This window comes from Mytilus trossulus, chromosome 5, assembly GCF_036588685.1.
Source record: "Mytilus trossulus isolate FHL-02 chromosome 5, PNRI_Mtr1.1.1.hap1, whole genome shotgun sequence".
Classification (NCBI taxonomy): Eukaryota; Metazoa; Mollusca; class Bivalvia; order Mytilida; family Mytilidae; genus Mytilus; species Mytilus trossulus.
In genome coordinates this window covers 77,036,334-77,054,219 of record NC_086377.1, presented here as the reverse complement: position 1 = coordinate 77,054,219, position 17,886 = coordinate 77,036,334, and the positions used below count along the sequence as shown (strand labels likewise).

General features: G+C 34.5%; 1 protein-coding gene across 1 annotated transcript; it reads right to left on the bottom strand.

Moving 5' to 3' along the window:
* Positions 1-437: 437 nt before the first annotated feature.
* LOC134718322 (protein fem-1 homolog C-like) lies at positions 438-17,446 on the bottom strand. The gene is made up of 6 exons (XM_063580816.1): positions 17,432-17,446; positions 16,940-16,963; positions 15,227-15,313; positions 2,227-2,325; positions 1,336-1,434; positions 438-575 (listed from the first exon to the last, which is right to left on the bottom strand). Exons 1-6 carry the CDS (start codon positions 17,444-17,446, stop codon positions 438-440), a joined length of 462 nt encoding a protein of 153 aa, XP_063436886.1.
* Positions 17,447-17,886: the final 440 nt, after the last annotated feature.

The following is a 17,886-nucleotide window of genomic DNA, read 5'->3' as shown; positions in this document are numbered from 1 at the left end:
ACCATTATGATAAAGTAATAACTACTTAAGGTAATCCGCAAAGTGGAGAGGGATTAATATAAGTTGCAAAACTTGTTTCCCAATCCACTCTAAATAAATATGTTTAAACTAAATTTGTAATGAAAAATTATTGTTTAATTTTTTTCTGAAAATCTTATACTTGTGAGCCTCCTTAAGAAAACTGTGTTCATTCATTAAGTGTATGAATAAAAAGGTTAGTCCCTCCATGTAAAAGTAACGCACAGACTGATTTCTTCATATTTAGTTTAACCTGTTTATTATACAGGTATTTCATCATAAACTTAAAAGTTGTACTTTATTATATTTTATCTGCAGCTGTTTACCCTCAACTATCATGACTATTGTATTTGTATTTATATTGTAATTGTACTTTCTCTGTTGACTTGTATTTAGTTTTTAGAGAATAAAATATCTATCTATCTAATAAGAATAAAACTGAATGTTACATGTACCTCCAATGTTTTCACCCAAGGACTGCATCCTTGATCTATTAAACATTTTATTACATCAATCTGTTCATTCTCAGCAGCATAATGTAAAGCTGTTCGTCCACTCTATAACAATAGAAAAATATAAACATGTTAATGGTGTGTGATAACAAAATCATGAGAGGAGTCAAACAATTTACCAAATGTAAGAAAAATAACATCGGGTAAGAAAATATCCAATTATACTTGTGTATAAACTATTAAATGGTAGATTAAGATATATAAATTCAATGCATATTTTCTGATTCAGTGAAACAAAACAGGTAAAAAAATAGTAAACTCTTAATTATATAAGTCAAATAATAGCAACCCTCACTTTATATAAGTCTCACAAGTATTTGTTGTCCATTTAACATGTATGATTAACAACATGATTTTATGTTGATTCAGTAGAATGATCAAAGTTGAAAAAAAAAACTTTTTTCAAGAAGCATTAAAACGAGTAATATTTTCTGATTCAGTACGAAGAGACAAGAAAAATAAGACCCCACTTTATATAATTCTGTCAAGTATTTGTTGTTTTTAAAAGATGTTTTACATAAGATCTGTAGAACTAACATTATCTAACTAAAGAAGTTAACACAACTTTTTCTCATCAACTTCTCATTAAAATCAGATGTTTACAAAATAATTTTTCGTCAGGAAACAAAATAAAACCTTTACTATCTGATTCAGTTCTGTGTTACGAATAAAATGAGGCCCCACTTTATATAATTCTAACAAATATTTGTTGTCCATTGAACCTGTCTGATTAACAACATGATTTTGTGTAGATTCTGTATAAAGTGATGTTTGGTCAGAGTAAGATGATTATATCTATCATTACCCTGGATGTAGTCTCTAACTGACTGCCGTGAGTGACCAGGTAAGTCATCACCTCCAGGTGTCCTCCCACAGCCGCCCACATTAATGGTGTCAATCCAATCTGTAATATCAACATATAACAGACATCAAAACTTGTGTCATAAACTGGACAATGTTGTGTAATAAATATAAACAAAATATATATCATATGAATCAGTGGTCAAAACTGAATAAAATGACCAGTCACACTTTTATTTCTATTCTACATAAACAACAAATAAACAACATGTTTTATTGTGAGATGTCAGAACTTCCATCAGAACTGTCAGGTTAAAAAAAAACTTTTTTCTAGAAACATAAACAATATTTATATCAATGGACTCAGCTGGACAAGACAATTAAAATGAGACCCCACTTTATATAATTCTATCAAATATTTGTTGTCCATTAAATCTGTTTGATTAACAATGATTACGTAGAATGATCAAAGTTTAAAAAAAAAAACTTTTTTCAAGAAACATTAAAACGAGTAATATTTTCTGATTCAGTACGAAGAGACAAGAAAAATAAGACCCCACTTTATATAATTCTGTCAAGTATTTGTTATTTTTAAAAGACATTTTACATTAGATCTGTAGAATTAACATTATCTAACTAAAGAAGTTAACACAACTTTTTCTCTTTAACCTCTAATTAAAATCAAATGTTTACAAAATAATTTTTCGTCAAGAAACAAAATAAAACCTTAACGATCTGATTCAGTTCTGTGTTACGAATAAAATGAGACCCCACTTTATATAATTCTAACAAATATTTGTTGTCCATTAAACCTGTCTGATTAACAACATGATTTTGTGTAGATTCTGTATAAAGTGATGTTTGGTCAGAGTAAGGTGATTATATCTATCATTACCCTGTCTGTGGCCTCTAACTGACTGTCGTGAGTGACCAGGTAAGTCACCACCTCCAGGTGTCCTCCCACAGCCGCCCATATTAATGGTGTCATTCCAGCCTGTAATATCAACATATAACAGACATCAAAACTTGTGTCATAAACTGGACAATGTTGTGTAATAAATATAAACAAAATATATATCACATCAATCAGTGGTCAAAACTGAATAAAATGACCAGTCACACTTTTATTTATATTCTACATAAACAACAAATAAACAACATGTGTTATTTTGAGATGTCAGCACTTCCATCAGAACTGTTAGGTTAAAAAAAAAAATTCAAGAAACATTAAAACGAGTTATATTTTCTGATTCAGTGCGAAGAGACAAGAAAAATAAGACCCCACCTTAAATAATTCTGTCAAGTATTTGTTATTTTTAAAAGATGTTTTACATTAAATCTGAAGAATTAACATTATCTAACTAAAAAGTTAACACAACTCGTTCTCTTTAATTTCTCATTAAAATCAGATGTTTACAAAATAATTTTTTGTCAAGAAACAAAATAAAACCTTTACTATCTGATTCAGTTCTGTGTTACGAATAAAATGAGACCCCACTTTATATAATTCTAACAAATATTTGTTGTCCATTAAACCTGTCTGATTAACAGTATTTTCAGTCTTTTCAAAATAATGATCAAAGCTTAGGAAATATTAAGTGGTATTTCCGTGTAAAATGTTGGGTGTCTACCAGCTGCTTCATATCATATGAGTTGTTGTGTATAAGGGTAATATAGCAATGGTGTATGTTTGTGGTGAGTATAAGGGTAATATAGCAATGGTGTATGTTTGTGGTGAGTATGAGGGTAATATAGCAATGGTGTATGTGTGTGGTGAGTATAAGGGTAATATAGCAATGGTGTATGTTTGTGGTGAGTATAAGGGTAATATAGCAATGGTGTATGTTTGTGGTGAGTATAAGGGTAATATAGCAATGGTGTATGTTTGTGGTGAGTATAAGGGTAATATAGCAATGATGTATGTTTGTGGTGAGTATAAGGGTAATATAGCAATGGTGTATGTTTGTGGTGAGTATAAGGGTTATCTAGCAATGGTGTATGTTTGTGGTGAGTATAAGGGTAATATAGCAATGGTGTATGTTTGTGGGGAGTATAAGGGTAATATAGCAATGGTGTATGTTTGTGGTGAGTATAAGGGTAATATAGCAATGGTGTATGTTTGTGGGGAGTATAAGGGTAATATAGCAATGGTGTATGTTTGTGGGGAGTATAAGGGTAATATAGCAATGGTGTATGTTTGTGGTGAATATAAGGGTGATATAGCAATGGTGTATGTTTGTGGTGAATATAAGGGTAATATAGCAATGGTGTATGTTTGTGGTGAGTATAAGGGTGATATAGCAATGGTGTATGTTTGTGGTGAGTATAAGGGTGATATAACAATGGTGTATGTTTGTGGTGAGTATAAGGGTAATATAACAATGGTGTATGTTTGTGGGGAGTATAAGGGTAATATAGCAATGGTGTATGTTTGTGGTGAGTATAAGGGTAATATAACAATGGTGTATGTTTGTGGTGAGTATAAGGGTAATATAGCAATGGTGTATGTTTGTGGGGAGTATAAGGGTAATATACCAATGGTGTATGTTGTATGTTTGTGGTGAGTATAAGGGTAATATAGCAATGGCGTATGTTTGTGGTGAGTATAAGGGTGATATAGCAATGGTGTATGTTTGTGGATGGTGTATGTTTGTGGTGAGTATAAGGGTAATATAGCAATGATGTATGTTTCTGGTGAGTATAAGGGTGATATAGCAATGGTGTATGTTTGTGGGGAGTATAAGGGTAATATAGCAATGGTGTATGTTTGTGGTGAATATAAGGGTAATATAGCAATGGTGTATGTTTGTGGTGAGTATAAGGGTAATATAGCAATGGTGTATGTTTGTGGTGAGTATAAGGGTACTATAGCAATGGTGTATATTTGTGGTGAGTATAACGGTGATATAGCAATGGTGTATGTTTGTTGTGAGTATAAGGGTAATAAAGCAATGGTGTATGTTTGTGGTGAGTATAAGGGTAATATAGCAATGGTGTATGTTTGTGGTGAGTATAAGGGTGATATAGCAATGGTGTATGTTTGTGGTGAGTATAAGGGTGATATAGCAATGGTGTATGTTTGTGGTGAGTATAAGGGTAATATAGCAATGGTGTATGTTTGTGGTGAGTATAAGGGTAATATAGCTATGATGTATGTTTGTGGTGAGTATAAGGGTAATATAGCAATGGTGTATGTTTGTGATGTGTATAAGGGTAATATAGCAATGGTGTATGTTTGTGGTGAGTATAAGGGTAATATAGCAATGGTGTATGTTTGTGGGGAGTATAAGGGTAATATAGCAATGGTGTATGTTTGTGGGGAGTATAAGGGTAATATAGCAATGGTGTATGTTTGTGGTGAATATAAGGGTGATATAGCAATGGTGTATGTTTGTGGTGAGTATAAGGGTAATATAGCAATGGTGTATGTTTGTGGTGAGTATAAGGGTAATATAGCTATGATGTATGTTTGTGGTGAGTATAAGGGTAATATAGCAATGGTGTATGTTTGTGATGTGTATAAGGGTAATATAGCAATGGTGTATGTTTGTGGTGAGTATAAGGGTAATATAGCAATGGTGTATGTTTGTGGGGAGTATAAGGGTAATATAGCAATGGTGTATGTTTGTGGGGAGTATAAGGGTAATATAGCAATGGTGTATGTTTGTGGTGAATATAAGGGTGATATAGCAATGGTGTATGTTTGTGGTGAATATAAGGGTAATATAGCAATGGTGTATGTTTGTGGTGAGTATAAGGGTGATATAGCAATGGTGTATGTTTGTGGTGAGTATAAGGGTGATATAGCAATGGTGTATGTTTGTGGTGAGTATAAGGGTAATATAACAATGGTGTATGTTTGTGGGGAGTATAAGGGTAATATAGCAATGGTGTATGTTTGTGGTGAGTATAAGGGTAATATAACAATGGTGTATGTTTGTGGTGAGTATAAGGGTAATATAGCAATGGTGTATGTTTGTGGGGAGTATAAGGGTAATATAGCAATGGTGTATGTTTGTGGTGAGTATAAGGGTAATATAGCAATGGCGTATGTTTGTGGTGAGTATAAGGGTGATATAGCAATGGTGTATGTTTGTGGATGGTGTATGTTTGTGGTGAGTATAAGGGTAATATAGCAATGATGTATGTTTGTGGTGAGTATAAGGGTGATATAGCAATGGTGTATGTTTGTGGGGAGTATAAGGGTTATATAGCAATGGTGTATGTTTGTGGTGAGTATAAGGGTACTATAGCAATGGTGTATATTTGTGGTGAGTATAACGGTGATATAGCAATGGTGTATGTTTGTTGTGAGTATAAGGGTAATAAAGCAATGGTGTATGTTTGTGGTGAGTATAAGGGTAATATAGCAATGGTGTATGTTTTTGGGGAGTATAAGGGAAATATAGCAATGGTGTATGTTTGTGGTGAGTATAAGGGTAATATAGCAATGGCGTATGTTTGTGGTGAGTATAAGGGTGATATAGCAATGGTGTATGTTTGTGGATGGTGTATGTTTGTGGTGAGTATAAGGGTAATATAGCAATGATGTATGTTTCTGGTGAGTATAAGGGTGATATAGCAATGGTGTATGTTTGTGGGGAGTATAAGGGTAATATAGCAATGGTGTATGTTTGTGGTGAATATAAGGGTAATATAGCAATGGTGTATGTTTGTGGTGAGTATAAGGGTAATATAGCAATGGTGTATGTTTGTGGTGAGTATAAGGGTACTATAGCAATGGTGTATATTTGTGGTGAGTATAACGGTGATATAGCAATGGTGTATGTTTGTGGTGAATATAAGGGTAATATAGCAATGGTGTATGTTTGTGGTGAGTATAAGGGTGATATAGCAATGGTGTATGTTTGTGGTGAGTATAAGGGTGATATAGCAATGGTGTATGTTTGTGGTGAGTATAAGGGTAATATAACAATGGTGTATGTTTGTGGGGAGTATAAGGGTAATATAGCAATGGTGTATGTTTGTGGTGAGTATAAGGGTAATATAACAATGGTGTATGTTTGTGGTGAGTATAAGGGTAATAGAGCAATGGTGTATGTTTGTGGGGAGTATAAGGGTAATATAGCAATGGTGTATGTTTGTGGTGAGTATAAGGGTAATATAGCAATGGCGTATGTTTGTGGTGAGTATAAGGGTAATATAGCAATGATGTATGTTTGTGGTGAGTATAAGGGTGATATAGCAATGGTGTATGTTTGTGGGGAGTATAAGGGTAATATAGCAATGGTGTATGTTTGTGGTGAGTATAAGGGTACTATAGCAATGGTGTATATTTGTGGTGAGTATAACGGTGATATAGCAATGGTGTATGTTTGTTGTGAGTATAAGGGTAATAAAGCAATGGTGTATGTTTGTGGTGAGCATAAGGGTAATATAGCAATGGTGTATGTTTGTGGTGAGTATAAGGGTGATATAGCAATGGTGTATGTTTGTGGTGAGTATAAGGGTGATATAGCAATGGTGTATGTTTGTGGTGAGTATAAGGGTAATATAGCAATGGTGTATGTTTGTGGTGAGTATAAGGGTAATATAGCTATGATGTATGTTTGTGGTGAGTATAAGGGTAATATAGCAATGGTGTATGTTTGTGGTGAGTATAAGGGTGATATAGCAATGGTGTATGTTTGTGGTGAGTATAAGGGTGATATAGCAATGGTGTATGTTTGTGGTGAGTATAAGGGTAATATAGCAATGGTGTATGTTTGTGGTGAGTATAAGGGTAATATAGCTATGATGTATGTTTGTGGTGAGTATAAGGGTAATATAGCAATGGTGTATGTTTGTGATGTGTATAAGGGTAATATAGCAATGGTGTATGTTTGTGGTGAGTATAAGGGTAATATAGCAATGGTGTATGTTTGTGGGGAGTATAAGGGTAATATAGCAATGGTGTATGTTTGTGGGGAGTATAAGGGTAATATAGCAATGGTGTATGTTTGTGATGTGTATAAGGGTAATATAGCAATGGTGTATGTTTGTGGTGAGTATAAGGGTAATATAGCAATGGTGTATGTTTGTGGTGAGTATAAGGGTAATATAGCAATGGTGTATGTTTGTGGTGAGTATAAGGGTACTATAGCAATGGTGTATATTTGTGGTGAGTATAACGGTGATATAGCAATGGTGTATGTTTGTTGTGAGTATAAGGGTAATAAAGCAATGGTGTATGTTTGTGGTGAGTATAAGGGTAATATAGCAATGGTGTATGTTTGTTGTGAGTATAAGGGTAATATAGCAATGGTGTATGTTTGTGGTGAGTATAAGGGTAATATAGCAATGGTGTATGTTTGTTGGGAGTATAAGGGTAATATAGCAATGGTGTATGTTTGTGGTGAATATAAGGGTAATATAGCAATGGTGTATGTTTGTGGTGAGTATAAGGGTAATATAACAATGGTGTATGTTTGTTGGGAGTATAAGGGTAATATAGCAATGGTGTATGTTTGTGGGGAGTATAAGGGTAATATAGCAATGGCGTATGTTTGTGGTGAGTATAAGGGTAATATAGCAATGGCGTATGTTTGTGGTGAGTATAAGGGTGATATAGCAATGGTGTATGTTTGTGGATGGTGTATGTTTGTGGTGAGTATAAGGGTAATATAGCAATGATGTATGTTTGTGGTGAGTATAAGGGTGATATAGCAATGGTGTATGTTTGTGGGGAGTATAAGGGTAATATAGCAATGGTGTATGTTTGTGGTGAGTATAAGGGTACTATAGCAATGGTGTATATTTGTGGTGAGTATAACGGTGATATAGCAATGGTGTATGTTTGTTGTGAGTATAAGGGTAATAAAGCAATGTTGTATGTTTGTGGTGAGTATAAGGGTAATATAGCAATGGTGTATGTTTGTGGGGAGTATAAGGGAAATATAGCAATGGTGTATGTTTGTGGTGAGTATAAGGGTAATATAGCAATGGCGTATGTTTGTGGTGAGTATAAGGGTGATATAGCAATGGTGTATGTTTGTGGATGGTGTATGTTTGTGGTGAGTATAAGGGTAATATAGCAATGATGTATGTTTCTGGTGAGTATAAGGGTGATATAGCAATGGTGTATGTTTGTGGGGAGTATAAGGGTAATATAGCAATGGTGTATGTTTGTGGTGAATATAAGGGTAATATAGCAATGGTGTATGTTTGTGGTGAGTATAAGGGTAATATAGCAATGGTGTATGTTTGTGGTGAGTATAAGGGTACTATTGCAATGGTGTATATTTGTGGTGAGTATAACGGTGATATAGCAATGGTGTATGTTTGTTGTGAGTATAAGGGTAATAAAGCAATGGTGTATGTTTGTGGTGAGTATAAGGGTAATATAGCAATGGTGTATGTTTGTGGTGAGTATAAGGGTAATATAGCAATGGTGTATGTTTGTGGGGAGTATAAGGGTAATATAGCAATGGTGTATGCTTGTGGGGAGTATAAGGGTAATATAGCAATGGTGTATGTTTGTGGTGAATATAAGGGTGATATAGCAATGGTGTATGTTTGTGGTGAATATAAGGGTAATATAGCAATGGTGTATGTTTGTGGTGAGTATAAGGGTGATATAGCAATGGTGTATGTTTGTGGTGAGTATAAGGGTGATATAGCAATGGTGTATGTTTGTGGTGAGTATAAGGGTAATATAGCAATGGCGTATGTGTGTGGTGAGTATAAGGGTGATATAGCAATGGTGTATGTTTGTGGATGGTGTATGTTTGTGGTGAGTATAAGGGTAATATAGCAATGATGTATGTTTGTGGTGAGTATAAGGGTGATATAGCAATGGTGTATGTTTGTGGGGAGTATAAGGGTAATATAGCAATGGTGTATGTTTGTGGTGAGTATAAGGGTACTATAGCAATGGTGTATATTTGTGGTGAGTATAACGGTGATATAGCAATGGTGTATGTTTGTTGTGAGTATAAGGGTAATAAAGCAATGGTGTATGTTTGTGGTGAGTATAAGGGTAATATAGCAATGGTGTATGTTTGTGGTGAGTATAAGGGTGATATAGCAATGGTGTATGTTTGTGGTGAGTATAAGGGTGATATAGCAATGGTGTATGTTTGTGGTGAGTATAAGGGTAATATAGCAATGGTGTATGTTTGTGGTGAGTATAAGGGTAATATAGCAATGGTGTATGTTTGTGGTGAGTATAAGGGTGATATAGCAATGGTGTATGTTTGTGGTGAGTATAAGGGTGATATAGCAATGGTGTATGTTTGTGGTGAGTATAAGGGTAATATAGCAATGGCGTATGTTTGTGGTGAGTATAAGGGTGATATAGCAATGGTGTATGTTTGTGGATGGTGTATGATGGCACTCACACCACATCTTCCTATATCTATGATGTATGTTTGTGGTGAGTATAAGGGTAATATAGCAATGGTGTATGTTTGTGGTGAGTATAAGGGTGATATAGCAATGGTGTATGTTTGTGGTGAGTATAAGGGTGATATAGCAATGGTGTATGTTTGTGGTGAGTATAAGGGTAATATAGCTATGATGTATGTTTGTGGTGAGTATAAGGGTAATATAGCAATGGTGTATGTTTGTGGTGAGTATAAGGGTAATATAGCAATGGTGTATGTTTGTGGTGAGTATAAGGGTACTATAGCAATGGTGTATATTTGTGGTGAGTATAACGGTGATATAGCAATGGTGTATGTTTGTTGTGAGTATAAGGGTAATAAAGCAATGGTGTATGTTTGTGGTGAGTATAAGGGTAATATAGCAATGGTGTATGTTTGTTGTGAGTATAAGGGTAATATAGCAATGGTGTATGTTTGTGGTGAGTATAAGGGTAATATAGCAATGGTGTATGTTTGTGGGGAGTATAAGGGTAATATAGCAATGGTGTATGTTTGTGGTGAATATAAGGGTAATATAGCAATGGTGTATGTTTGTGGTGAGTATAAGGGTAATATAGCAATGGTGTATGTTTGTGGTGAGTATAAGGGTACTATAGCAATGGTGTATGTTTGTGGATGGTGTATGTTTGTGGTGAGTATAAGGGTAATATAGCAATGATGTATGTTTGTGGTGAGTATAAGGGTGATATAGCAATGGTGTATGTTTGTGGGGAGTATAAGGGTAATATAGCAATGGTGTATGTTTGTGGTGAGTATAAGGGTACTATAGCAATGGTGTATATTTGTGGTGAGTATAACGGTGATATATCAATGGTGTATGTTTGTTGTGAGTATAAGGGTAATAAAGCAATGGTGTATGTTTGTGGTGAGTATAAGGGTAATATAGCAATGGTGTATGTTTGTGGTGAGTATAAGGGTGATATAGCAATGGTGTATGTTTGTGGTGAGTATAAGGGTGATATAGCAATGGTGTATGTTTGTGGTGAGTATAAGGGTAATATAGCAATGGTGTATGTTTGTGGTGAGTATAAGGGTAATATAGCTATGGTGTATGTTTGTGGTGAGTATAAGGGTAATATAGCAATGGTGTATGTTTGTGGGGAGTATAAGGGTAATATAGCAATGGTGTATGTTTGTGGTGAATATAAGGGTAATATAGCAATGGTGTATGTTTGTGGTGAGTATAAGGGTAATATAGCAATGGTGTATGTTTGTGGTGAGTATAAGGGTACTATAGCAATGGTGTATATTTGTGGTGAGTATAACGGTGATATAGCAATGGTGTATGTTTGTTGTGAGTATAAGGGTAATAAAGCAATGGTGTATGTTTGTGGTGAGTATAAGGGTAATATAGCAATGGTGTATGTTTGTTGTGAGTATAAGGGTAATATAGCAATGGTGTATGTTTGTGGTGAGTATAAGGGTAATATAGCAATGGTGTATGTTTGTGGGGAGTATAAGGGTAATATAGCAATGGTGTATGTTTGTGGTGAATATAAGGGTAATATAGCAATGGTGTATGTTTGTGGTGAGTATAAGGGTAATATAGCAATGGTGTATGTTTGTGGTGAGTATAAGGGTACTATAGCAATGGTGTATATTTGTGGTGAGTATAACGGTGATATAGCAATGGTGTATGTTTGTTGTGAGTATAAGGGTAATAAAGCAATGGTGTATGTTTGTGTTGAGTATAAGGGTAATATAGCAATGGTGTATGTTTGTGGTGAGTATAAGGGTAATATAGCAATGGTGTATGTTTGTGGTGAGTATAAGGTTAATATAGCAATGGTGTATGTTTGTGGTGAGTATAAGGGTAATATAGCAATGGTGTATGTTTTTTTCTTGAGTATAAGGGTAATATAGCAATGTTGTATGTTTGTGGTGAGTGTAAGGGCAATATAGCAATGGTGTATGTTTGTGATGAGTGTAATAATGTCATTGCTCACATGTTGGTGTTGAGTATACGAGTGTCATTGTTATGTCACTTGTTGGTGTTGAGTATAAGAGTGTCATTGCTATGTCACATGTTGGTGTTGAGTAATAGAGTGTCATTGCTATGTCACATGTTGGTGTTGAGTATAAGAGTGTCATTGTTATGTCACATGTTGGTGTTGAGTATAAGAGTGTCATTGTTATGTCACATGTTGGTGTTGAGTATAATAATGTCATTGCTATGTCACATGTTGGTGTTGAGTATAAGAGTGTCATTGCTATGTCACATGTTGGTGTTGAGTATAAGAGTGTCATTGTTATGTCACATGTTGGTGCTGAGTATAAGAATGTCATTGCTATGTCACATGTTGGTGTTGAGTATAAGAGTGTCATTGCTATGTCACATGTAAGTGTTGAGTATAAGAGTGTCATTGTTATGTCACATGTTGGTGTTGAGTAAAATAATGTCACTTTTATGTCACATGTTGGTGTTGAATATATGAATGTCATTGCTATGTCACATGTTAGTGTTGAGTATATGAGTGGCATTGCTATGTCACATGTTGGTGTTAACTGTAAGAGTGTCATTGATATGTCACATGTTGGTATTGACTATAAGAGTGTTATTGCTATGTCACATGTTGGTGTTGAGTATAAAAGTGTCATTGCTATGTCACATGTTGATGTTGAATATAATAAACTCATTGCTATGTCACATGTTGGTGTTGAGTATAAGAGTGTCATTAATATGTCACATGTTGGTGTTTAGGTAAAGAGTGGCATTGCTGTGTCACATGTTGGTGTTGACTATAAGAGTGTCATTGCTATGTCACATGTTGGTGATGACTGTAAGAGTGTCATTGCTATGTCACATGTTGGTGTTGACTATAAGAGTGTTATTGCTACGTCACATGTTGGTGTTGAGTATAAAAGTGTCATTGCTATGTCACATGTTGATGTTGAATATAATAAACTCATTGCTGTCACATGTTGGTGTTGAGTATAAGAGTGTCATTGCTATGTCACATGCTAGTGTTGAGTATGAGTGTGTCATTGCTATGTCACATGTTGGTGATGATTGTAAGAATGTCACTGATGTGTTACATGTTGGTGTTGACTTTAAGAGTGTCATTGCTTTTTCACATGTTGGGGTTGACTATAAGATTGGCATTGCTGTGTCACATGTTGGTGATGAGCATAAGAATGTCACTGCTATGTCACATGAAGGTGTTGAGGTAAAGAGTGTCATTGATATGCGTTTTGTACCTTTTTGGATCATAGCTCTTCATCGTTTTAATAAGCTTTGGATTTTCAAATATTTTGTCCTCGAGCATCTCTGAAGAGACATATACAGGTGCAGAAAAAAATGGAGTGTTAATGTCACAGGTTGGTGTTGAGTATAAGAGTGTTATGGCTAGGTCACATGATGGTGTTAAATATAAGGATGGCTTTGCTAGTTTACATGTTTGTGTCAAGTATGATAGTTTCACTGCTATGTCACATGTTGGTGTTGAGCATAAAAGTGTCATGACTAGCTCACATGTTGGTGTTAGGTATGACAGTTAAAGAGTAACTTTTTGTAGAGTAAAAGAGTGTCATGGCTAGGTCTAATGCTGGTGTTAAGTTTAAGAGTAATTGCTATGTCACATGTTGGTATTGGGTATATGATCAAGTGGCACATAACATGTTCAGTAAATAAATGTGATCAGATGGCAGAGTGGTATATACATGTTGTTTGATCAGGAGGTCCATGTCATGTTCAGGACAGGATTGGTAAATTCATGTTGTATGATCATGTGTGACATGTCATGTTCAGTACAGGAGTGGTATAAGTATGTTGTATGAGCAGGTGTATCATGGCATGTTAAGTTCTGGAGTGGCGAATTAATGTTGTATAATCAGGTGTCACATGTCATGTTTAGTACAGGAGTGAGTGGTTAATGAATGTTGTTTAATCAGGTGTCACATGTCATGTTTAGTACAGGAGTGGTTTATGAATGTTGTATAATCAGGTGTTAAATATCATGTTTAGTACAAGAGTGGTAAATGAATGCTGTATAATCAGGTGTCACATGTCATATTTAGTACAAGAGTGGTAAATGAATGTTGTATGATCAGGTGTCACATGTCATGTTCAGTACAGGAGTGGTAAATGAATGCTGTATGATCAGGTGTCACATGTCATGTTCAGTACACGAGTGGTAAATGAATGTTGTATTATCAGGTGTTACATGTCATGTTCAATACAGGAGTGGTAAATGAATGTTGTATAATCAGGTGTCACATGTCATATTTAGTACAAGAGTGGTAAATGAATGTTGTATAAGCAGGTGTTACATGTCATGTTCAGTACAGGAGTGGTAAATGTATGTTGTATGATCAGGTGTTACATGTCATGTTCAATACAGGAGTGGTTAATGAATGTTGTATAATCAGGTGTCACATGTCATGTTCAGTTCAAGTGTTAAATGAATGTTGTATAAGCAGGTGTTACATGTCATGTTCAGTACAGGAGTGGTAAATGAATGTTGTATGATCAGGTGTCACATGTCATGTTCAGTACAGGAGTGGTAAATGAATGTTGTATTATCAGGTGTTACATGTCATGTTCAATACAGGAGTGGTAAATGAATGTTGTATAATCAGGTGTCACATGTCATGTTCAGTTCAAGTGTTAAATGTATGTTGTATGATCAGGTGTTACATGTCATGTTCAGTACAAGAGTGGTAATGAATGTTGTATGATCAGGTGTCACAAGTCAAGTTTAGTACTGGGGTGGTAAACGAATGCTGTATAATCAGGTGTCACATGCCATGTTCAGTACAGGAGTGGTAAATCTATGTTGTATGATCAGGTGTTTCATGTCATGTTTAGTACTAGAGTGGTAAATGAATGTTGTATAATCAGGTGTCACAAGTCAAGTTTAGTACAAGAGTGGTAAATGAATGTTGTATGATCAGGTGTCACATGTCATGTTTAGTACAGGAGTGGTAAATGTATGTTGTATGATCAGGTGTTACATGTCATGTTCAATACAGGAGTGGTTAATGAATGTTGTATGATCAGGTGTCACAAGTCAAGTTTAGTACTGGGGTGGTAAACGAATGCTGTATAATCAGGTGTCACATGTCATGTTCAGTACAGGAGTGGTAAATGTATGTTGTATGATCAGGTGTTACATGTCATGTTTAGAACAGGAGTGGTCAATGAAAGTTGTATGATCAGGTGTCACGTCTCAAGTCATGGTCATGCAAGATTATTTTTTAACCAAAGTAATGTTTTTTGTGTAGAATACTATGTTACGTGTAATAAAGTAAATCACAATATTTCCAGTTACGAAGTATCAGACAGCAACTCTTTGACATACAAACTGGAGTGGTATTCATCAGTGTAATAAAGTTAATCACAATATATCATAATACTATGTTTCTTAATATTTTGAAGACAAAAGTATTTGCAATAAATAGATTGTACACTGAATCACTAACACCAACAAGGGCAGTATTTAACTGATCCACATTATGTGTACTATATATAATAAATATCTGTAAATGTGTTAAACATTTTACTTTACTTACAACATCTCTACATTCCAAGTTAGCTCTGTTCTTTACACATAATTCTACCTCTTTTATATTCCCCTCCCTTGCAGCTGTACGAAGTTTCTGTAAGCAAAACAAAGCTTTTACATTTTCCTCTAGAACAAACAAATGTATTACAAATGTAATTATTGAATTTAACAAGCTACATTTTTACAGTTTCAACAGTTTATACCAAAACAGTGATTACCAACATGAGCAAGAAGGAGTGAAATTGTTGTGTATACTTTCAGAGGTTTTTTTTTAGAAAAGTCTGTAGACAATTGTATTATGCATCAGTTTTGAGATCAGCCTAAGTTTTTGTTGAGGTTTGTGTTGCTCGGTCTTTAGTTTTCTATGTAATGTTTTGAATATAAAAATAAGACGTGGTATGATTGCCAATGAGACAATTCTACAAAATATACAAAATGACACAGAAAATAACAACTATAGGTCACTGTACAGCCTTCAACAATGATCAAAGCCCATATGGCATAGTCAGCTATAAACAGTCAGAGCTCAGACATAAATAAGTCTGAATCTGCTTTTGACTCATAGAGGTCTAAATTTGTAAGTTTTAGGATTTGTCTCCCTTTAATATAAGACAAAATATGACTTGAATAAGTCAAATATTGTTAAGCAAGAAATAATTGACCAGAATCAAAAAGTTCCAAATATCGACTCCTACAAGTCGATAAGTTATCAAAATTGGTTAACTTCAAGACCCACGCTTATTTATAAAAAGGTCATGCATCTAAATCAAATAAAGACAACATTGAAAGACAATGCTTTGTCTTCTTAAGAAAAATATGAATGCGAGTCTAAAAAATCAGAGATAATGTTAATCAACCTTACAATGCAACCACCTGGAAACACACTTAATGAGGTAAAACATCTGTGTTTAGTAAGGATGGTCAATTAGATAATTAAATATAGATAACTCAAGTCGTTGTGAACTCTCATACAGGTTTTTGCTGTCATAGGTGGTGTAGTTTGGCCACAAAGTAACATTAAGTTTTTTCACCAACATAAACAGACCTAAACAAGTCTGTCGTTTTCTGACTTAGATAAGTCTAAAATTGAACTACATTTTTATAATAAATACATGTTTCGACTTATTTTTTAGTCAAAAACAAAAATCGACTTGTTTATGTCTGAGCTCTGACTGATAAATGGCACTGAAATGACTAATGTAGACCGTTGAATTTTGATTGTTTTTCATTTTGTTCCATGGCGTTGTCAGATTTTCTTCGACTTAAAGAGTTGTGAATGTCCTACAATATCTTACGTTTCTTTTTTTTTGTCTCCTGGAATTTTGTATATTGTAATTCTGTTCACTGTAGTCATTTTGATTTCTCCTGTTCTCCCCCTGAGAATCCTGCACGCCTGTATCTTTATAACATAGGTCACATGACATAGGTCACATGACACTGACTGACTCTGAGAATATTACACACCTGTATCTTTATGTACATTTTATAGACAACATAAGTCACATGACACTGACTGACTGAGAATACTGCACGCCTGTATCTTTATGTACAGTTTGTAGACAACATAGATCACATGACACATTTTATAGGTCACATGACACTGACTGACTCTGAGAATACTACACACGTGTATCATGAGTATCTTTATGTACAGTTTATAGACAACATGGGACACATGACATAGGTCACATGACAATGACTTTTAAGAAGAAAAACTTACCTCATCCCAACTTGCCATTATATCCTGTAAAAGAAAATGAAATCATTGTATATTTATAAAAATAAGGAGATATGATTACCAATGAGACAACTATGAACTTAAGTTCAAATGAAGTGGATGTAAGCAATTATAGGCAATGGTACGGCCTTCAACAATAAGAACAAGAGGCTGTCAAGTGACAGCAAACTGGATTTTCCTGCATAGGTCGAACCCTGAACAGTTGAACAAGTATGGACACAACATTTAAGCTTAAAACAGCTCTGAATTTGGATTCTGATTGAATATTTATAATAGATTATTTTTTAATTAAGAGGGAATGCCACGAACCATCAAGCTTCCTCCGTAAAATTTATTGACAGTACATTTTTAATTAATAATGAAAATGATATTTGCCATGTTTGCAAATCTGAAACACAAACAGGATCATGTAAAAAAATAAAAATTAACACACACAGCAAAAATGAATTACCACATAACAACTGTGACATCTACCTTCATAACACACATGACTTTAAAAAAAAGTCAAAAAGAAATTTTGATGTTATCATTACTCAGGTCAGGAACACTACCTTATATGGAAATGCATGAATAAGCATACTTATGTTCTCGCACGTGTTATTGTTTATTTACGTGTGACGCAATTTATTGTTACCTGGTTTTTTTACCAATCCACTAAATAAGCAACAATGCATTATGGACAACTTCATGTTTACAATCAACCGAGAACACGTGCTGCTTACTTAAATACAACACATTTTGTCGTGCAATGCGGGATTAACAATTTCGCTTAGTTTTTAATTTTTTGTATCCACATTTATAGTATGTGATATAAAGTATTGGTTCCATGCTTAGATTAATGAAGAGTTCTTTCTATGCGAAGAAAAAGTGTTTGATTTACCATGTTTACCAGATATATAGCTATTCACGTGTTTGATGATGACATGCAG